Source organism: Cynocephalus volans, chromosome 18, assembly GCF_027409185.1.
Source record: "Cynocephalus volans isolate mCynVol1 chromosome 18, mCynVol1.pri, whole genome shotgun sequence".
NCBI lineage: Eukaryota > Metazoa > Chordata > Mammalia > Dermoptera > Cynocephalidae > Cynocephalus > Cynocephalus volans.
This window is the reverse complement of record NC_084477.1, coordinates 12683784-12707487: the sequence shown is the minus strand read 5'-3', so window position 1 is coordinate 12707487 and position 23704 is coordinate 12683784. Positions and strand designations below refer to the sequence as shown.

General features: G+C 36.2%; 1 protein-coding gene across 1 annotated transcript in view; it reads left to right on the top strand.

The window, feature by feature from the left end:
* The first annotated feature begins 3624 nt into the window (after nt 1–3624).
* RYR2 (ryanodine receptor 2) overlaps nt 3625–23704 on the top strand; it is a 448094-nt gene continuing 428014 nt past the window's right edge. Inside the window, exons 1-2 of the mRNA XM_063082911.1 lie at nt 3625–3675; nt 3924–4043. Coding sequence (XP_062938981.1) covers nt 3625–3675; nt 3924–4043 — 171 coding nt within the window. The remainder of the gene's footprint in view (nt 3676–3923; nt 4044–23704) is intronic.

Sequence of the window (23704 nt, the reverse complement as noted above, 5' to 3'; positions counted from 1 at the left end):
CTAAAACCTTGTAATCTAACCGAATTCACCCCAGACCAAGAACAGACACACCTCTCTGAACTTACCCTCCTGCAGTTCTGAATCCTCCCTGTCACCAGGGGGTCTCCGAAGGTGCTGACGATGTCACAAGTTTCCCGGGTTTCGGCACCAGATGTCCCGCGCTACCGTCTCGCCAGCAAGAACGACACAGCACACACAGGATCCTTCTGCAGTAAAGCTTTAATGCGTCTTGAGAGGCAGAGCACAAGCTTATAGGGGCGGAGACCCCAAGTACAGAAGCCCGTTCCCTTTTATAGAAAACTGTCCCTCGCCTAGGACGTGTCCCCCTCTGACTGGCGGTCGTGCATCAGCCCAGATGACGCCACGGGAGAGGCAGAGACTAGAGGTGGGGAAATTCCCAGCACATGCGCTCTAGACTTGTTTTTGCCGATTGTCAGTGTCGGCCGGCGCCATCTTGTAATGGCGATTACGGTGTAACGTGGGCAGCTCCCCACAACAAAGGAAAGAAGTTTAAACTCACAGTTCTGGGGGCTGGTGAGTCCAAGAACATGGCACTGGCGTCTGGTGAGAACTTTCTTGCTCCATCATAACATGGCAGAAATTATCATGTGGAGTGAGGGCAAGAGTGTGCAGCTCAGGTCTCTCTTTCTCTTGAAATGCCATCAGTCCCATCATTGGAGACCCCACCCTGATGACCTTATCTCACCCTAGTTACCTCCCAAAGGCCCTACCTCTAATCAATGTATGAATTTGGGAATTAAGTTTTCAACACATGAAACTTGGGGGACACATTCAAACTGCAGCTCCACATGAGCTCTAATTTCTGAATTTGTTTAAAATAGACAGACATATTTTAATATTCAACTGTGATTGATGATTTCCAAACTCCTAAGTAGACTAGTCCTATCTCTCTTAGGCTCCATGTCTTTTCTGGGACCCATTTGGATCCCAAATCCTCAGAAAGTGGCCCTTATATTTGAGAACTTGTTAGAAATGCAGAATAAGCCCCGCTCCCCCTAGACGTACAGAATTATCACCTGCATTTTAGCAGGATCTACAGGGGACAGGATACACATTAAAGATTGAGAAGAACTTCTAGAGCTGACAAAAATGGTAAAAATCAATTGCATCTTTAGAAGCAATGTGGGACCAAGGACTTTTAGATTCAAATAAATTAGGTTGAATAATCAATGCCTGGAAAGATGGGTGATAAGCCCTCTGTGAGTAACAAGTTACTTTGCACTTGATTTTCCCTATCTATGTATGCGTGGATGATATTTATGTTACAGGGATGAAGTGAGGATTAGATAAGTTAGTGCCATGATAGGCATGCACTGTACCTTTGGAAAATACAGTGTACTTTCTTTTCTTTCAGGGCTTCCTGAGTCACACTGTTATTCTTAGTTGTCCCGTATGCCTACCTACCCTCCTATCTTGCTGTCATACTCTTATTCCCAAACTGTCTTTAATTAGTACACTACAGTAATTATTTACTGAATGACATTTACATCGCCTCCAGCATCCAAAAGAGTCTGTCTGACCCAAGAGTGTAGTTTGCATGTTAGAGTTAGTTCCATAGGGTAAGTGAGACAAGATGGTAAAAGACTGTGGGGATTTGGGTAAGGCACTGGCAGAACAGGACAGTTCTTCAGTTCTTATTATACTAGATATATGGAAAACACGCTATATTTTTGATATTGCAGATTATATAAGCTGTAAAAGTGCTTTACGAATTTATATTCAGGGGTGTTCATCATATGAAGATAATGCTATATGGTTAGCAAATGACTTTTTAGTTTTTTATTTTATTTTTTCAAATTTTACCGTATACCTTGTAATTGTGTATTCTTATGGGGTACAATCTGATATTTTGACACATATATATGTTGTATAATAATTGGGTCAGGGTAGTTGATGTATCAGTCACCTCTTGTATTTTCATTTCTTTGTGACAAAAACATTCAAAATCTTCTCCTCTAGCTAATATGTAACATATGAAACTTAACCATTAACCACAATCACACTACTGTGCTATAGAACACCAGAACTTATTCCTCCTATCTAATTGTGATTTTGCACCTGTTTGCCAGCCTCCCCCTGTTTTCCCTTCCTGTCCCCAACCCCCTCCCCAGTCTCTGGTAAGTGACTGTTCTATTCTCTGCCTCTATAATATCAACTTTTTTTTCCTTAAGATTCCACATATGAGTGAGGTCATACGGTATTTGTCTTTCTGTGCCTGGCTTACTTCACTTAACATAATGACCTCTAAGTCCATCCAGGCTGCCACAAATGACAGGATTTCATTCTTGACTTACGGTTGAATAGTTTTCCATTTTGTATATAGACCATTTTAAAATCCATTCATCTGTTGGACACTTAAGTTGATTCCATCTCTTGGCTATTGTACGTTGTGCTGTAATAAACATGGGAGTGCAGGTATCTCTTCAACATACGTTCTTAATTTCCTTTGGATATATACCCAGTAATGGGATTGCTGGATTTTTTCCTGTTAAGTTCCTTATGTATTCTTGATATTAATCCTTTGTCAGGTGCATAATTTGCAAATATTTTCTCCCAGTGGATGACTTTTTAAATAATACAATTGAATGTTTACTTGAAATTACTGTGTACCTGGAGGGACACTTAGGAGGTAGTTGTTAAATTTGGCTGGTGCTGTACACTATTATGTATTACTGCTACTATATTGTAAATAAAGGCAAATTATATAGCATTACAAATGTTTTAAGTGAAAGTTAGAGTTGCACTTGTCTACTTTATATGGCACATTCTATGGGTTCACCAAAAAAGCTTGTTTTCTGCTTTTGAAGATTTATTACCTCAACACCTCTTGGTGAAGGGGTTATAGGATATATGTGTGTGTCCCTTTTCACTCTGAGTCTAATTAAAGGGGTCGATGGATATATTTGTTCTTTTCCTACTCGTAAGTCTTTCCATCTTTTTGGGATTAAAATGTCAAAATATCAATGGTTAGGCTTTTTAGGCATTTGCTACTTAGAACCTATTAAATTGAGATAACTTTGTTAAAAATGATAACTGTATCTCCCATTTCTTTAGTGTCTATTTAGTGCCTTTTGTATGTTAGTCATTGTGTAAGGTACTTTATCTCACTTTATCGTTTTACAGAGTCAATACCTTGCCTAAGATCACATAACCTAGTATGTGGCAGAGCTGGGATGGGAACCCAGATCTCGCTCATTCTAAAGTCCATGCTTCTTGCAGTACTCATACTGCCTATACTGAGTCATCCTGTTTATTATCTTTTCCCATGTACAGTTTTTCCTGTAATCCTGCTTAAATAATTGATTGGAAACCAGTGTTGGATTTCAGAGGATTGAACTAACAAATTGTCTTGCTGTACTTTTTTAAGCAACCCAGGATCATTACAAATACAATCAAGTAGTCAGTGTGTGGTTGAACTAAGATGACTTTTATGGTCAATTTGAACCCAGAAGTTCTGTTATTGACCTGCTTTCCTATGCTAGTTTTGGAATGCATGTGTTCCTGATATTAGAATCTGTCCCACTCTTGAGACTTGATGTCCTGGGAATGTGTCAGACAATTTCTTGGTAATTTTGATAATTAAACAGTGTGTAAAATGCTGACATGAAAATCCTGTATTTTACTGTTATCCATGCAAGTGGCCTCTGGGGATCAGTAAGGACAGTGAGAAAACTACCCGATGCTGTGAATGGCTATAACCCTTCCCTTCTCCCCCACCCTATTCCTGTTTTGCAAATAAAAAGTGCTTTAGGGATTGATTCTGGATTGTTCTTTTTGACAGTTATTCTTCCATTTTGCTCAGATTTTTAAAATGCACTAAAATCATATTCTTCTAGATCTGCTTGAGACTGCATAGTTATGTCAAATCTCACTCTTTTGTCTCTTTTTCCCTCTTTTTGCAGGATGATGAAGTGGTTCTGCAGTGTACTGCAACCATCCACAAAGAACAACAGAAACTATGTTTGGCCGCAGAAGGATTTGGCAACAGACTTTGTTTCTTGGAGTCCACTTCCAACTCCAAGGTGAGATTAAGCCTTTCAAGGCTATCCAAATATTCAAGTTTTATTAGTTCATTGATGTTATTTATGAGACACTACTATTTTCTGTGGAACACACAGTATATAAACTAAAGGGGGTATGAAGAATGTTTTCCCTCTTTATTAAGCACATTTTTAATCAAACCCCTACTGGATGCCAAGAGCTAGGATATGGTTGTTAACATGAGTAGAAAAAGTCCTTGCCCCATGATGTTTATATTCTAGTGGAAAAGTAAACAAGTATATAAGTGATATAATTTTAGAACTAATAAGGGAGAAAAGCAGAGTTATAGAGTAGACAGTGATGAGAGGAGGATTTGCCCTTTCACAAAGGGTGTTGGGAACATTTGACATTTGAGCAGGCAGAATGAAGTGAGGGAGAGAGCAACCCTAAGTTCTTGAACATTCCACCAAGAGGAACCAGGTAATGCAAGGTCCCTGAATTAGTGTGCTCTTGTACAGTGTTTGAGGAACAGCTAGGAGGCCACTACAGCTGTGGTGCCATGAATGAAGGGATTAGTGATGGGAGATGAGGTCTCAAAGTGGCCAGGTCATGGAGGGCCTTCCAGGCCATGGTTAGGAGTTAAGGTTTCTTCCAAGTGTGAAGGGAGGCCATGGGGGGTAGGGGCATTGGATCAGGTGAGTGCTGCCATTTGGTTTAGATATTTGAAAGACTGTTTTGGGTCTTATATGGATTGGAGGATGGAGATCAAGGCAGAGCAGAAGCAGGAGACTAGTTGGAAGGTGCCTGCTGATGTCTGGGTTGGCTTTGACATTTCCTCTGATTAGAATGGTGATGGTGAGACATGGGCAGACTTGGAACATGCTGTGAGGATGTGCTGGATTTGTGATAGAGCAGATTGTGTAGAATAAAAGGAAGAGAAGAAATGAGGATGTCTCTGGGGTAGGAAATCAACTAGAAATCAGTCAATTTAATAATCTTTTGTGTAGCATTTTGTAGTTTACAGAGTGCTTTGACATGCACCATCTCATTTAATTGTCGTAATAGGAAAATGAATAGTTATCATATTCGTTGTACAGAAAGGCATTATATAATGATAAAGGTATCAATTTAGCAAGAGGATATAACAATGATAAGTATAGATGCACCCAACATCAAGCATCCAAATATATAAAGCAAATATTTTTGGATCTAAAGGGAGAGACAGACCATTAAAATAGTAGTTGGGGACTTCAACACCCCTCTCAGCATTGGACAGATCATGCAGACAAAAAGGCAGGAGAAAAACATTGGATTTAAACTACTGGCTGAAAGGTTTTCCTCTAAGAACAGGACAAGATAAGTATACCCACTCACATAGTACTGTAAATAGGCAAAAAAAAGAAATAAAGGGCATCCAAATTGGAAAAGACAAAGTCAAATTCTCCCTGTTTGCAGATGACATGATCTTATGTATAGAAAAACCTGAAGACTCCACTAAAAAACTCTTAGAGCTGATAAACAAATTCAGTAAAATTGCAGGATACAAAATCAGTATACAAAAATCAGTAATATTTTTATAAATCAACAGTGAACTAGGAGAAAAAGAAATCAAGAAAGCAAGCCCATTTATGATAGCTAACAAAAAGCTTAAATGCCTAGGAATAAACTTAAATGTATAAATAAATTTAACCAAGGAGGTGAAAGATCTCTGCAATTAAAACTACAAAATACTGATCTACAAAGTGTCTAATTTCTACAGAGAAATTAAAGAGGACAGAAAAAAATGGAAAGACATTTCATGTTCATGGATTGGAAGAATTAATTTTGTGAAAGTGTCCATACTACCCAAAGCGATCTACAGATTAAATGCAATCCCCATCAAAATACCCATGACATTTTTCACAGAAATAGAAAAAAAGAATCCTAACATTCATATGGAACAACCGAAGACCCCAAGTAGCCAAAGTACTCCTGAGAACAAAGAATAAAGCTGGAGGCATTATACTACCTGACTTTAAAATAAAAATGCTGGAGACCAGTTCCTCAGGATTCGTTGGACCTGAATAAGTGCTGTGGCGTTGGTGAGGAAAGAAAGAGATGGACCACAGATGTCTAGTGCAAGTGTGGATGACAACCACAAAAATCTTGCTTTATTTATATGTTTTTTACCTAATCTTTTACACATTGATTTATCTTTTAATCAAAACATTTTTTATTTTGTTTCTATTGAAAAAGAAAGGTCAAAACGTTCCAAGGCACTCATGCTGTGACAAGAACATCTACTCATACATCAATAGTTCACCCCAAAGCCTGTGGCTTGTGGCCAGGAAGCCGTACAATAGTAGCATGCTTGGCACTAGAGAGCGTCAGACTTTTGGTCTAAATCACAATCCTTGACCTTTTAAACTTGCACATAAACTTATATTCTAAATTCTTATAAAATCTTAGTTATATTTAACAATTTAATGTCTTATGTTTATATTTATTATTCTAATTTATGACCAAAATCACAATATCTACAACATGATTTTATATAATGAAACTTGATTATAACGTTCTATCATATTTTATACTACTATTCAAAACAATTATACTATAAGTGAATCTAAACAAAATCTATTAATATCAAAAAACTTTTTATATATTTTTACTATTTTACCTATTCATCTTTATAGTAAAGCTTTCTAATTTTTTTACCAATTGACTCTGGGAACAGTACAAGGAACAAAGTGAAAAGTTAAATGATCCTACTCAGACTAACAAAAACACACTATATCATTCTTATTATTACTAGGGAAACAACATGTACTTGGTAAATCAAGTGAAACTGCGGGATTGGGGAGAAACAAAGAAATCTGTAAGTGGTTGATGACCAATTAGTTGTAAGCACGACTGCACTCAGACCCGCCATCTCCCTGGGGGAATGTACATAGAAATCTAACATAATAATTTCATTCCACACCTACAAGAGCATAACCACAGTCACAATGTGTAAATGCACAAATCACTAAGAAGGGAGATTAATAATGAAATTAAATAGAGCCAACCCATACCGGGAACATGCATCAAAAACACCTTTAGAACTGACAGTGTCTTTTTAAATAAACCAATCAATTTTAATGTATTATTAACATGTCCCTCGAGAAACCCTGGGGCCCTTGGAATCTTCTGAAGGACATGCTAGTATGGCTTTGAGAAACTCCAGGGCCCTTGGAATCCCCCAAAGCCATACTAAGCCAAAAGATAGGCCTTTAATTCTGAAAAGTCTTGTCAGGTAAAGGTGAAACAAACAAGAAATCTCCACAGAGCCGTGCCATACAAATGAGACCCTCTTGCAGCTTGCTGAACAAGGGGCATCATTCTCAGACTCCCATGCCGTTCCCTATAGTGGGATGGCTCACAGCCTAAAAAAGCTGTAGTAACCAAATCAGCATGATACTGGCATAAAAACAGACCCATAGACTAATGAAGTATAATAGAGAATTCAGAAATCAGACCACATACTTACAGCCAACTGATCTTTGACAAAGGCACCGAGAATATATGATGGGGAAAGGACTACTTCTTCAATAAATGGTGCTGGGAAAACTGGACATCCATATGTAGAAGAATGAAATTAGACCTCTGTCTCTTGCCACATACCAAATAAACTCAAAACGGATTAAAGACTTAAATGTAAGACCTGAGACTATAAAACTACTAGAGAAAAATATAGGGGACACACTGTAGGACATAGGATTGGATAAATACTTTATGAAGAAGACCTCAAAAGCACAGGCAACAAAAGAAGAAACGGGATTATATCAAATTAAAAAGCTTTTGCACAACAAAGGAAACAATCAACAGAGTGAAAAGATACGCTTCAGAATGGGAGAAAATATTTGTAAACTATACATCCAACAAGAGATTAATATTCAGAATATACAAGGAACTCAAACACCTTAATAGTAAAAAAACAAATAACCTAATTAAAAAATGGTCAAAGGAGCTAAATAGACATTTCTCAATAGAAGACATACAAATGGCCAACAGGTAAAGTTTTTAATCTCTTTGAATCTCCATATAAAAACAGACAGAGCTATGTAGTTGGTAAAACCCCAAATGCACAGACAGTATAATATCTACAACAAACTAGGGAACAAGTTGTCCCTACCTCTGCTATCGATAAGTGTTTAGAAGGAAGAGCCAGAAGGACAACCCACTTTCTGTTGTCCCCCAAAACCAGAAGCAAGTCTTCCCTGGAAACCACTGGTGAGCAGATGTGGAAGCACATATATAAATATTATATATTATATTGTAATTCCATAGAGGATATTGTTATATACTCTTATATAAATTATGATTATGACAATTGTAAATAATTATGTAAATAAGAATAAATTCAGTTACTCCACTTATGTATAAGTTTGTGGAAAAATAGAATTGAAAGATAATATAAATCTTTCCATGAACTTTTTGAAGTATCTGCATATATAATCTTATATAAAAAAGAGAGAGTATAAGGAACGGATTATTCTACTAATTATAAAGTTTCACCAGATGAACAAATTGACTGCTGTTTCTTAACGTTTCAAAGTGGACTAGAAGAAATTCAGAAAATATGGGACACTAAAAGAACAACGTAAGTTATAAACTCAGAAATTAGATGAACAGAGAGATTTGAAAAGAAAGCTGAATGGTAAGTGGAGAGAATTATAAATTAAAAAAATCCTAATTTTAGAAATAGAGGCTGAACTAGGAAGAAAACCAGAACGCCCACAGGTAATGTCTTCAGCGAATTACAAGATAGAAAAGTGAAAACCTTCAAAAATCCAAAGGAAATGAGGTAACAGATGAAAAAGACACGAGAGGAACTGGGAGGTATGGGAGATAGGAAGAAAATCCAATGTACTTACAGTGGAAGGCTTTGGGAAGAAACCAAAGCTGTCAGTGGAACAAATATTTACAGCTATATAAGTCGAGAAAACTCCAGTGGAACTATGCCCTGGAAAGGCTTAGAGCGAATGTCGGAAAATCAGCTTCTCAGTCTCCCAAGACAGATGTTCTCTAAAGTCATTGGAGTTTACTTTCTGATTGCCTTGTAGGTATTGTCTGAAAGTAAATGATATAATTTTAGCTGGGGGAGAGGGTGAATAAAGGAGTTATTAGCTATTTTCAATATTGCTCATAGAGAGAACTAAAGCATAGGCAACCAAAAAAAGAGATAGGAACCAAAAAAAGAGAGACTTAAGGGTGTTATTTAAAGATACCAGTATTAGGGTAGTCAAAATTTCCTAAACAAAAGGTATATACATATATATATTTTTTATGAAGATATTAGATGTATATATAATAGATATGTACATTATGTGAAATCCATGGGTAAGAGACACACACACATGCCATACATATAAAATATTTTAAATAAAAAGATTTTTATTTTAAATAAAAATGAAATGATATATTTATAATCTTTTTAAATAAAAATATTTATTTTAGCAGTATAAGAGAATTTAGGCCAAAACATATTGTTCATATGAAGAATTGCAAGTGGGCTTGACTTACCTCTTAAAAGAAGAATTGAAGATTTTAAGATTAATCAACAAAACCAAATCCAACACTATGTATACCTAAAACAGAGGTATTCAGAGAGGTAAAAATAAAAGGACAGCCAAGGTTATACCAAGAGGTACAAATAAGAAGAAAACAGGTGTCCGGGTCTCATTATTTGACAAGGTACAATTTAGACGAAAAAACTTAGAGAGACAAAGGTATTTCATAATGCTGAAGGATACACTTGTCAACGAAGGTGAAGCAATTGTATGCCCCCAGTGACAGAAACAACCTTTACGAAGCAGAAATCTCAGGATTTGCTAGGAGAAAGGCAGAAACATGCTAATAACAGCTGGAAAAAATAAGTAAAATGCTTAGCATGCCTAATGAGGTTGACCTTATAGAGATATGTCAAAATTTGAACCTCAAAAATAAAGTATATATTTCTTAAAAGTTCACATGTAACATTAGGAAATATTTACCGTATTTCAGGCCCAAAGAAAACCTTGGTCAATTCCAAAGAGTATCAGTAATACAAATATGATGATAAATGAATAAAACTAGAAATTAATTTTTAAAATGCAAAAAATTAACCCCCCCGCCCCAAACCCAAACTAACAGTACGGCCCAAAACAAATTACCTTTCTATCTGAAAATTAAAAAGTGCAGTAGTATTAAATAAATCTTGGGTAAAAGGAGAAATATAAGATAAAATTGAAGTTTCTTCAAATTCTAGTCTGTCTACAAAATGTACTGTGTTCCTAAATATCCTTACCAATTCCAGAGCCCCCACTTAACTAGTGGTTCACATAAATTCCTCACAAAACTAAGCTGTGGTAGATACAGCCAGGCTCTTCCCAGACCACCCTTCAGGTGACTGTCACCTCTCCCATACTTCTGGGATTCCTCAGCTGCTGTATGCTGACTCTCTCAAGGCTGTTCCAGTTCCCCAGTGACCCGCACCTAAGGACTGGTGGAGACAGGAATACACAGGCAGACCACTTCTGCCTAGCTTTGGCTACTTTAATGGGCCATCTTAGTTCTGGAACTCCTAGTAGGGTTGCCTTCTGTCAACCTTCATAGTTTGAATTTGAATCTGCTCCTTCTGTATGTGTTGATCTAGTGATGTTTTCTACTGAACACCCTGCAAGCTAATTCCATCTCCACGTCTGCTTCCAGGGGAGCCCACACAGCTACTCAAGCTAGGGGACAGTCACTTTGCTTTGTCCTTGTCTATGGAAAAAGACCTTTCCTTTAAATGAATCAAAATGCTTTTATTTCTTATCAAATCTTGTCAAATATATACTTTTAGATAACTAAAATGCTACAAAATGCATAGTGTTTGGCCATCATGTTTATTTTACACAATCCTCTATATGTGTGTATGAGAGTGTTTTGATGGATTGACATATTCATCTAAATTGCAAAGCCTGAACATTTGATTGGTTTAATGTCTTAAATTCTAGCTGTATCAACTATGAAATATGGATGCTTAAAAAGTATAGTTTAGGGTAATCTGTGTCATAAAGAATATATGCTCTTAATAATTTGAAAAAAAATTGAAAAGTTTCATGAACATAATGATGTAGAATACATAATGTTTTAGAATATGTGGACTACAGCTAAAGAAGTTATCAGAATAAAACTTATTGCATTCAATGCATATATTATTAAAAGTGAAAATTTAAAAATATATGAATTAAACAACCGGGTTAAAAACTGGGAAAAAAATAACAAAGTAAGGAAAAGAAGGCAACAGGATAGAAATAATAAAGAAAAGAAGGAAATTGATTAGTTAATCTCAAAGATTGGTTCTTTGAAAAAAAATCAATAAAGTGGACACACTGCTAATTAATCAAGAAGAAAGAGGGAAAGAAATATGGAAATATTAGAAATTACATATGAGATGAAGGGGGATAATTATAATAACAGAGGAAATTAAATGATAAGGGAACTTTTGCCTAAACATATGCAAGTGAATTTAAATATCCTCATGAAATGAATCATTTTCCAGAAAAATTTACCACAGAAAATTCAAGCAGACTAATTACCATAAAATAAATACAGTAGTAAAAACGTTCCTTGACAGGACATGCACCAGGGTCAGATAATTGCTATTTAACTGTGCTACTTAAATTACTCCAAAGCCTAGCAAAAGCAGGACAACTTTCCAATTTATTTTATCAAGTTAGTACAACAAGGATTCCAAAATCTTAAAAGATTATTTTGCAAAGGAAATTTATAGCTTAATTTTACTTTGATTGATACAGACATCTTAGGTAAGATTAAAAAAAAAAACAAAAAAAACCCCCCCAAAACTAACATTGTATTAAAACCTACATGATGACTAATGAAGTTTATTCAGGGAATCTAAGACTGGCTCAGTACCATAAATCCATTAATATAATTCTTCATATTAATAGAGGTAAGGAGAAAAATCCTTTGAAATTTTCTATAGATAGGGAAAAGGCACTGGATAAAATTCAAATTCTGTGTATGTTTAAAAAATAATAAAATAGGAATTGATGGATATCTCCTTGACATTATTTGACAAATACATCCACACACACTATCTATCTCAAGTTGTTTACATTAGGTTATAAAGGGGGACTGATAATAGTCTTAGGCCAATCATTTGCCAATATAAAATCTTTAAAGTTTAATATTATGCTTATTTATTTGCTATTTTTGAGAACCATATCATTAATATATTAATTATGTTTGTATTATGTGTCCATGTGCCAATCAGTTAATTCCCTAAATGTGTTGCATCAGTGAATTTATGAGTATTGCAGATTTGAAGTGCTGTTTTGTTTTTCTTTGTGGGATTTTTTTAAAGCTCAAGTTGTATCAGAGGGTTATGTGCAGATACTCATCTAGTATTTGAAAAAGAATATGTGCTCAGTCCCAGGAATCTTTGCTCTTGAAATAGAATGTAAAATTTTACCTTATTTATATTGTTGTAATTAATGCCCTTTAAAATTTGCTTAACTCTGGGAGAAAGCAGGATAGGAAAAAACCATGAATATTTCCTACTGAATATAATTTGTATTCCTGAGGGCTGGTGTTAAATTTTTGTGACCCAGTTTTATTATAGGGCGCTTTTTAAAAAGTAAACATCCACAATCTATACTAATTAGATTTTAGTGTGGATAATGTAGACTTAAGCACTGAGCATGGTCTGGGCCTCTTTGCTTTGCTGCTAATGAGTCGTTAGAGTGGAAAATCATTGTCCTGGGTGGGTACATGCAGCTCCTAATAATAGCCAGTGTAGGACAAATGGAATTATTTGTCCTCTCTCCTTTTCACTTATAATCACTTTATAGTCATTAAATTATTTGATTAAAGAGAATAATTGCTAGGTAACCTAATGCTCCTTTGGTAATATTTGGGATATTCTAGGGTTTTAAGTTTAATTACATTAAGAAACAACGCATACTGGTGTTCAATAGTTATAATCAGGCACATTTAACATACGAGCAGATTTTAAATAAACGTTCTGTGTTTTTTCATAGATATCACAGAATAACTTTACCCAACTCAAATGGACCAGACTAGTTTGAGCTTCCTCTTCAAGGAATGGGAATGTTAGTCTAAATGAAAATCAAAAGGAGAAAGGGCTAAATAAAACTGCTTATGCAGTTCTGTGAAGGATTCGCTGTAGTGTTTGGTTTGCCAGTTTTGCTGGGGACTAATTTAATTGGCTTTTCAAGTTCATGACAAGGTGCAGTTTATAATAATAAGCAATGGTTAATGCTGATCATTTTATAAGATGCTCCAAGATACTGAGTGCAGATGATCTAAAACTCCTGACAATAAACACTTAAAAAATAAGTAAATACCTAATTTTATACTAAATTAAATCACAAGTTCCGCTAGATTACCACATGAAACAGTGATGGTTTCTACATGTTTGCAAACGATTATTATAAAAATTTAAAACTGAGAAAAAAAAATCGAAAACCTGGAAAAGACTTCAGCATCAGAACACAACCACTGTGGAACCCCAGGGTTCCGTAAGAACACAGTTTGAGGAACACTGCTTTATACAGCTGTGACAATTGAGTTATGGAGTGCTCCCTCCCAAAAGGAAATTTATTTATTTTTTAAAATAAAAACCATTCTTGTTTAATGATCTCATTGCTACACACATAGTTTTGTGCTGTTTTTTCTTTGAGGGCTTAGGTTAGAGAAAGTAAGAGGATCTTTCAGCACTACACTCTCCCGAGTGAGCCATGGGCCGGCCCAAGAGGATCTTTTAAGATTTATTTCAGCCCAATACTTTAATGATTCTGTGTTTTGAAGACTGGTTTATATCCACAGAATGTCTAAAACAACATTGTTGATTTTTATCATGCTTCCAAAGGAAGTTGGGCCTTGTAGACAGAAAAATATCAAGAGCTCTTTCTGTTTCTTTCAATTTCTATGGCGTCACTTTAATTAAAAGTATTTCTTCTCATAATGGAACATGATAGAGCAATATTTTATCTTCAGTGACTTCTCATTTCAGGATATTATTCACCATAATAAATAATGCATTAGGGTATTAATGATGCATAATAGTTGTGGTATTCCAGATGAACTGCTCTTTTTAGTCAAGTGAGAATTTTTGAATAATAAAAATGTCAGTATAAGATAAATGCTAGATAATGTAAGAAGGATTCACTTTCAAAATAGTTTATGAAACATCTTAAACCACATATACATCTCAATGTGTTTCCCCTAAAAATGTATTGAAATAATAAGACATAATTATAGGAAAGTAAATACTAATGTTATTGTGGTTACATCTCAATGTGTTTCCCCTAAAAATATATTGAAATAATAAGACATAATTATAGGAAAATAAATATTAATATTATTGTGGTTACATCTCAATGTATTTCCGCTAAAAATATATTGAAATAATAAGACATAATTATAGGAAAATAAATATTAATATTATTGTGGTTACCTCTCAATGTGTTTCCCCTAAAAATGTATCGAAACAATAAAACATAATTATAGGAAAATAAATATAACATTGTTGTTTTGTTGTTCTCTTTTCTTTATTCAGACTTTCATAGAATTTTATTTGTACAGAAGGCAGGCAAAAGAAAGACCAAAGTAGTTGGGAAAGAAGATCAATTATCAAGAACCATATTTGTCTCTCAATATCCTCATGCTTTAATTATATAATTAATTATTTCTTTGCCAGTGTTTTTAAAGGAAAACAAAGAAGATGACAGGTGTGGCAGAAAAGAATTATCCTATTGAGGTGTGAATATCCATTCTACACAGAACAAGTCATTACGAACTCAGTTCTGATAGAACAGAGAAGTTACAAGAAAATATCTAACTTTTTTTTGGCAGACTTTTCTGTTGGGGCAGATTGGAGCTGTTCTTTAAGTTATAATTTATAAAGTATGTGGAAAGAATTCTTCTTAGTATTGTAAACATGCACTGATCCGGTTAGGAAAGAGTGTGATACAAAAGAGAAAAGAAGGCCTGATTGAAAATCCCAAAGTAGGAAGCATTTTATGGAAAACATGAACAATACAACATCAGTATATTGCCTCAGGAGCTAGAGATTCTGGGGATCTTTTTAAGATTTTAAAGCATCCTCATTGTAGTAAAAGATGAGCTCCTGATTTCCCATTGTGTTTCTTCTAAGTCATAGAAAATGAAATGGAATGAACCCTTGAAGAAATACTGAAGTCTCAGACTGAGAAGCAATCTAATCTGTAATCTTAGAGAGATCTCCACTAATTACAAGGCAGATGGAACCAATTGAAAAAGGCCTTACTGGAGTTTACCTCTTGCACACACAGATTCACCTCAAACACTGAAAAAGGATTGGCAGACACTTGAATCCACCTAACCAGCCTGCCTCAGTCCAAGAGGCTATGCTAATAAGCAAAGTGAATAGTAATCCCTTGTTACCTTTGCTCCAAACATCCATTCAGTCTTCCCCTAGATGGTGTGGGCATGGTCAGCAGGAAACTGGCGATGACCCATCACCCTCTGGAACCTTTAGTCCTCACAAATAATAAAGTGCTGCAAGCATGTGCAGGTAGGAGCAGCACTGGGGGAAGGACAGGTGAGGGATCGTGACTTTGATTATAGTGCATTGTTGTCATAACAGAGAACAGAACCAAGGGTAGGGGAAGGAGATATACCAATGTAGTTGATCAGAGCTAAATTCAGTGAATTCCTCTGAAAAACTGAAAACTGCCTTAGGGTCCTGCATACCATCTTACTTTCTGGATTTGAGAGTACGATTTCGCCATCTCTGCAGTGAACACTGCAGCAAATGAAGCTCTAACATGGGGCTTTATAAGCTTTTTCTGTAAAGAGCCAGAGAGTAAATATTTTAGGTTCTGTGGGTCACATGTTTTCTACTCATCTCTGACATTGTAGCATGGAAGCAGCATAGACAGTTTACAAACAAATAAGCATCGATGTGTCCCCCAAAACTGTATTTATGGGCACTGAAATTTGAATGTTGTGTAATTTTCACATCATAAAATATTATTTATTTTTCTTGCAATTTCTTTTCAATCACTGTAAAATGTAAAAGCCATTCTTAGCTCTGTGTAAAAGCAGACCATGGCCATAATGTGCCTATCCCTCTTCTAACCTATAGAAAGTTTTATATTCTGAAAGAAGAAGCTAGAATAAATACAATAGGAGCAATAATCAAAGATATGATAGAAGAAAAGTTTTCTGCCTGTCGGTTAAATATTTTTGTTCTGTTTTGAAGCTGGGAAATAGAATACTTCTGCCTGAGCTATTAGGGAAATTTCATGATGGTAGAGGCATTGCATTCGAGTGGGACTCCTTGACAGGTAGTAATTAATAAGTTAATGAATGCTTTTGACATTTCAAAGAATGAAAAGAAAACGGGCAAAATATGAATATAGATAAATAGAATGTGGTGTGGAAGGAAGCATTTCCTAAGGAGGATGAGTATGAGGCATAGAGGAGAAGCTTGTGAGTGGGGACTTCCAGGTGTTCTTTTGAGGGCTGGGTGAGGCTTCAAATGTCATGTGACCAGCACAAGTTTATTTGAAAGATAAAGGGAGCTACTGAAAGCTTTTCAACAGTGGATTGTGTTACTTCCTGTGCTGCTGTTTACTGATTTGTACATGTAGACACACATAAAAATCCCTGGAGATATAAACAGTCCAATCAGATGTTACTGGAGTGACATGCCTTTAAATATGCTCTGTTCTCTCTCTTCGTGGAAAACCCTTGCATACTCTTCTCCAGAAGGAAGCCTACTCATCTGTCAGGCAGCTGTCCAGTATGCCTTCCTCTGTAAAACCTTCCTGCACTTATAATGTACTCCTTCTCTCTGAAAAAGTAACCCATTTTCCTTATTTCTTTTTCTCTCTCTTTCCTTCCTTCCTTCCTCCTTCTCTCTCTCTCTCCTTTTGTTCTTCTTTCTTTTTTCTCTCTCTCCTTTCTTTCATTCTTTCTTTCTCTCTCTCTCTCTTTCTTCCTTTCTCTCTTTCTCTCTCTTCTCTGTCTCTCTTTCTTTCTCTTTCTTTCTTTGTTTCTTTCTCTCTCTCTTTCTTTCTATCTCTTTCTTTCTTTTCTCTCTCTCTCTCTCACATACACACACACACACACACACACGGTATGTATTTTTCTCTTCCTGTCTCCCTCCCTCCCCTTTTCTCTGTCTCTCTCAAGCAAAATGAAGTCCTTTTTCTACTGTGCCACTTGTTACTAAATCATGTGCCCTTTTACTTTACGTCTACTTTTGCCTTTCTGTAATTACAGAAGCACTTACAGGCAGAGACAGCTTCTCTTACATCCTATAACTCAGGTACATAATATGTCTTTGAAGGAGGTAGATCCTCAGTAAATGCTTTTTGTTTTAAACTGGTTTTCCTTCTTTAGACTGGACTTAATATATGTTGATATATCTATTTTGGCAGTTCACCAGTTCATTTGGCTTTTTTTTTAATCCTACTGTACTCTCCAAAGAATGCACAGACATTGTCTTCCTGCCTCAAGGAATTAATGTAATGTCTTTAGTGTTGCCAGAGTGAATATTCATATTTTTGACTATCACGATCCTTAATCTTATATAGATTGATAATATCCTTGCTGCAGTGTACTAAAAGTAATATTTAATTTACTACTTTACATAAAGAATATATTTGCAGACCTAGGGTTGCTGGGGGGTCGGGGGAGGAGGGTTGGGGAGAGGTTGGGTGGAAGACATGGGGAACAATTTAGGTTTGTGGTGGTGGGCATGCTGATAGTATTGATCTGATCATCCCACCTTGGGCACAGGTGCTGAAGGTCAGCTCTGTACCCCATGAATATGTATAATCAATCAATAAAATAAAATAAAGAAATAAAGGGTACATCTTTGTTAGCATGCTTATACATAATCTAAAGATTCAGAAGCTTTACAGAAAAATCATCGAAACATATAAATAATTGTTGATGAAGTTGATACAGAATGAAATGCTAAGATTTTTTGTCAGCATAACTTTCTAATACCTTGGCATAAAAAAATCTTAATTGCACACATTGTTTTACAGTATGTAATAAAGATCTTAAAATTATATTTCAGTGTAAAATGGTACAGTCACATTGGAAAACAGTTTGGCAGTGCCTTATACAATGAAATGTAAACTTATGATACAATGCAGCATTCCACTCTTGGTTATTTACCCATGTTTCTACTCAAAGTCTTGTACTTGTATGTTTGGGGCAGGTTTACTTATGGTAGCCTAAAGGTAGAAACAACCAAAATTTCCATTAACTGATAAAGGTATACTACATAGTAACAAAAATAGTGAACTATGGATCTGTGCAACAGTATGAATGCAACTCAAAATGATTAAGTAAATTTACAGAAGACACTAAAGATCATATGCTAAATGATTCCATTTATATGAAATCATAGAAAGACAAACTTATTATGATGAAAAGCAGATGAGTCATCGTCAAATGCTGGGGGAAGGAAGTGAGAACTTACTGCAGAGACATGCAACTGTTTTAATTCCATAAAATAGATGGAAATGTTCTAGTTTGTGACTGTAGTGATGGTTAGATGATTGTAGAATAGTGTTAAAATTCATCCAGTTGTGTACTTATAAGCAGTAAATTTTACTGCATGTAATTTATACTTCAATAAAACTGATTTTTTTAAAAAAGTCTCCAAAAGCGCAAACCATAAAGCAAAATAGACATATATTTGACTACATTAAAATTAAAGATTTCTGGATATCAACAATATCATGATACATGAAGCAAGCAAATGAACAAAACAAAAAAATCCCACTACCACCACCAACAAAAAATAAGCCTCAGATTGGAAGAAGATATTTTTAATATGTGCATAGAAAACTGATAAAATTTTACTATTCATAATATATATATATCTTACCAATTAATAAGAAAAATATTCAAGTAGAAAAATGTTCATAAGATTTGAAGAAGTAATACACAGAAAAGGAAACTCAGAAGGCTTTCAAATATTTAAAAAGAGGCTCAAGGTTATTAGTCATAAGGCCATGTGCAAATTAAAGCTTCATCCTAATTATCACTCATGAAATTGGCAAAACTTGACATGTTTGGCAGTGTAAAATGGTAGCAAGGATATGGACCAAGAGAAATTCTTACACATTTCTTTTAGGAGTGTAAATTTAATATATCCTCTTCGGAAAGCAGTATGATTATTCCTAATAATGTTTAATATGGTCATACTGGAACCCAGCAAATTCACTCCAAGAAATAGAACTGGCTTTGACCGACTCTTGCACATGGGCTCATGAAAACATGCACACCCATGTTCATGTCAACATTATTTCTGGAAGTAGCAAAAATGAACGAAAGACCACTACACACCTATCAGAAGGGCAAACATCCAAAACAGTGACAGCACCACATACTGGAAAGGCTGTGGAGCAGCAGGAACTCTTGTTTCTTGCTGATGGGAGTGCACGTGGAGCACCCACTTTGAAGGACAGTATGGCAGCTTCTTACATAGCAAAACATACTTTCATCGTACAGTCTGGCGGTCACACCTCTTGGTATTTACCCAGAGGAGTTGAAAACTTATATCCCCTCAAAAACCTGCACATGGATGTTTGGAGCTGTATTCATCATTGCCAAAACTTGGAAGCAAACAAGATATCCTTCAGTAGGTGAGTGGTGAGATGAACTGTGGTATATTATTCAGACATGGACTATTATTCAGTGCTAGAAAGAAATGAACTGTCCACCCATGAAAAGACATGAAGGAACCTTAAGTGCATATTACTAAGAGAGAGAAGCCGAGCTGAAAAAAGGCACACCATATGGCATTCTGGAAAAGGCAAAACATGGAGACAGTAAAGATACTAGGGTTTCCCAAGGTAGGGGGAAGGAGAGATGACTAGGCAGAGCACAGGGGACTTTTTGTGCAGTGAAACTACTCTGTACGATACTGTAATGGTGGGTATACATCATTATAAGTTTGTCAAAACCCATGCAATGTACAATGCAGAGAGTGAATCCTGATGTTAAGTATGGGCTTTGGGTGATGAGGATTTCTCAGTGTAGGTTCATTAATTGTAACAAATGTACCACTGTGGTGAGTTACGTTGATACTGGGAGGCTGTATGTGGTGGGAGCAGAGAGTATATGAGAACTCACTGTATCTTCTGCTCAATTTTGCTATGGTCATCAGGGGAGAAATTCATAATTAAATGACAGTGTATTCAGGCAATTTTATATTTTACACAGTGAAACTCTAAGCCTGTGTGTCAGCAAGAATCAATTCCAAGAACGTAGTATTGTAGAAAATATCAGATTGCGGATGGACATATACAGATGATATAGTACACCATTTATATCATGTTAAAGTATGCAAAATAATTTCGTGTAAAATGTTAGAATATATTTGTATGTAGCAAAATCCTGAAAAAGTGCACATTTATTATAAAATCTAAGTTCAGCAGAATGGTTATTACTTCTTGAGGAGAATAGGCAGGATGAAATCAGGGCAGCGTCCCCAGTTGGTTTCAACTTTATGTGTAATGATTTAGTTTTTAGCTGGGTATTGGAACGTGTGTTTATTATAGAATTTCTGTATATTTTTTATTTCTGAAGGACTCCATTAGAAAATAGATAAGGAAGATGATGCTTGATTTGAAGCCAGAATATTTTTAAAACAAGCAGTAAACACTCATGTAATTAATCTGGGAAGTTTTAATGCTGTGAATAATCACTCTTTGTTTTGTTAGATTTACATTTTCAAGGTTATGCCTTAAAAGCCTGCAGCAGACCTTGCTGTCCTGGAATTTTAGATTGTAACTCAGGTTTTAGTGTTGGGGTAACATAGTCATCTTGGTGAACAGGAACATTGGAATAGAGAATAAGATTATTTTGCACGAGAGACCTATCCTGCAACTGGGAGGAATACCAGGCTGTGGTTTGCTCTTACTGTTCTGGCGACTCCTAGCTAAAGTTTACCACCAGTCTTTTAGTTATAAGCCTCGATTTGTATAAAACCCATGACCAAAGACAGGGCTCCAGAGTTCTGATGAAAACAAACAAACTTTTTCCTCTATACTCCCATATGCCACAAAACACAACACTTCTGACACCAGATGTAGGGGGTTTCTCCCCTGACACCAAGTGTTTCTCCAGTGACACTGACTGGGTGTGCTGTAATCTAATGCAATTCCGACACTATCTCCCTGGAGTTAGTACAGATCCCACAGGTTGAGAGCTCAGCCCCACAAGACTGCCCCTATACGTTTGCCCAAATGATTATGTATCAGGGGTTCCCACGACCCCCTCCTCATGCTAGAGCAGCACACAGAACTCAGGCAAACATTTTACTAATGTCTATCCATTTATTATAAAGGATATTACAAAGGATGCTAATGAACAGCCTGATGGAAGAGATGCACAGGACGAGGTCTGTGGGAAGGGGCATGGAGCTTCCATGCCTTCTCCGAGTGTACCATCCTCTAGACACCTAGTTTTAATTCAGCAACCTAGTTTCAACTCTGAACCCTGTCATTTTGGGTGTTTTGAAGGCTCTGTTAGTTAGACAGGATTGATTTCATCATTGGCTATTGGTGGTCAACTCAGCCTTCAGCCCCTCTTCTGTCCTGGAGGTGGGGGATGCTGGGTTGGTCCGAAATTCCAACCCTCTTGTCATATTATTCGTTCCCTGGCAACCTGCCTTTATCCTGCTGCTATCCACTAGCTCACCAGGAGTTGCCTCATTTGAACAAAAGATGCTCCTATCACCGAGGAAATTCCAAGGGATTTTAGGAGCTCTGTTTCAGGAAGTGGGGTCAAAGGCCAAATATTAGAACAAAAGATTCTCCTAGCACCCCTATATACAATGGTATTAGGAACTCTGTCTCAGGAACTAGGGCAGAGACCAAATATATATATATATACTATATATGACTATACATGACATTCTTTTCTGATTTGCCCAGACATAACCTCTCAATATTTTTAACATACATTGTTTCAGGTTGCTACTTACCAATCAGTAGCATCTGAAATGAAACAGATTTGCCATCCTGGGTTAATCAGGATATGCTGAGTTATGCTCTGACAAGAAAACAATGAATCCCCAAATCTCAGTGGCTTTCCATACAGTGAAGGTTTAATTCACGTATATACTGCTTGCCCAACAATGGTTAGGGGGCTGTGCTTGAGGTGGTCACTCAGGAACCCCAGTTGACTGATGGCAGAGGAAGAAAGGAGTATGCAGTACCAACTCCTTTTTTTCTGTGCTTTGGTACTGAGGAGGCACATGTTACTTCTGCTTGTAGTTAATTGGTCAAAGCAAATGGTCTGATCTAACTGTAAGGGAGCTGAGAAATTTGAAGGAAGTAGTGTGTGTTTCTGCCACTGAGGCTAAACTACATATTAGGCTTGCTACTATGTAAAGGGGCTCGATCAAAAAGAACTGCAAAATGGTGCAGCCTCTATGGAAAATGGTATGGAGGTTCCTCAAACAATTGCAGATAGATCTACCATACGACCCAGCTATCCCACTGTTGGGAATATACCCAGAGGAATGGAAATCATCAAGTCGAAGGTATACCTGTTCCCCAATGTTCATCGCAGCACTCTTTACAATAGCCAAGAGTTGGAACCAGCCCAAATGTTCATCATCAGATGAGTGGATATGGAAAATGTGGTACATCTACACAATGGAATACTACTCAGCTATAAAAATGAATGAAATACTGCCATTTGCAACAACATGGATGGACCTTGAGAGAATTATATTAGGTGAAACAAGTCAGGCACAGAAAGAAATACCACATGTTCTCACTTATTGGTGGGAGCTAAAAATTAATATATAAATTCACACACACACACACACACACACACACACACACACACACACACACACACACACACACACACACACACACAAAACCGGTGGGGGGGGAGAAGATATAACAACCACAATTACTTGAAGTTGATACGACAAGCAAACAGAAAGGACATTGTTGGGGGGGGAGGAGAAGGGAGGGAGGTTTTGGTGATGGGGAGCAATAATGAGCCACAATGTATATCGACAAAATAAAATTTAAAAAAAAAAAAAAAAACTGCACTGGGTAAAGAACAGGACAGCATGGAACATTGTGTTCTATGTATGTATAATAGAATTTAGGAAATTTAGAATAATTTAACCATCACCTGAAAAAAAAAAAAAAAAAAAAGATCACCTGGCTCAATCATTTAGTTTGGCAAATGAACAAAGTAAATCCTAAAGACTTTCCTGAAGTCATGGAAAGTGGCGGTGCTGGATCTAGGTTGAAAAAGAAACCAAACCATCATTATATAGATGATATGACAATCTACAATATCATGATCTAAGAGAATTTGCAGATTCATTATTAGAACTAATAAGATCATTTGGCACAGTTGCTGGATATAAGCTTAATGTATAACAGCATTGCCATATTCCAGCAATAACCAGTGAGAAAATGTAATAGAAAAAAAAAAGTTATTCACAAAAACAACAGAAATAAGACATATGGAACCAGGTGTAACAAAGGATGTATGAGATCTCTGGTGAAAATGTCAGTGTTACTGATGGCATGAGGGCAGACTGGAACACAGAAGAGTTTATTCTTTGGGCAAACACACACATAATAAAAGAAATTGTGGTATGTTTACGGTTGTGCATAAACATATT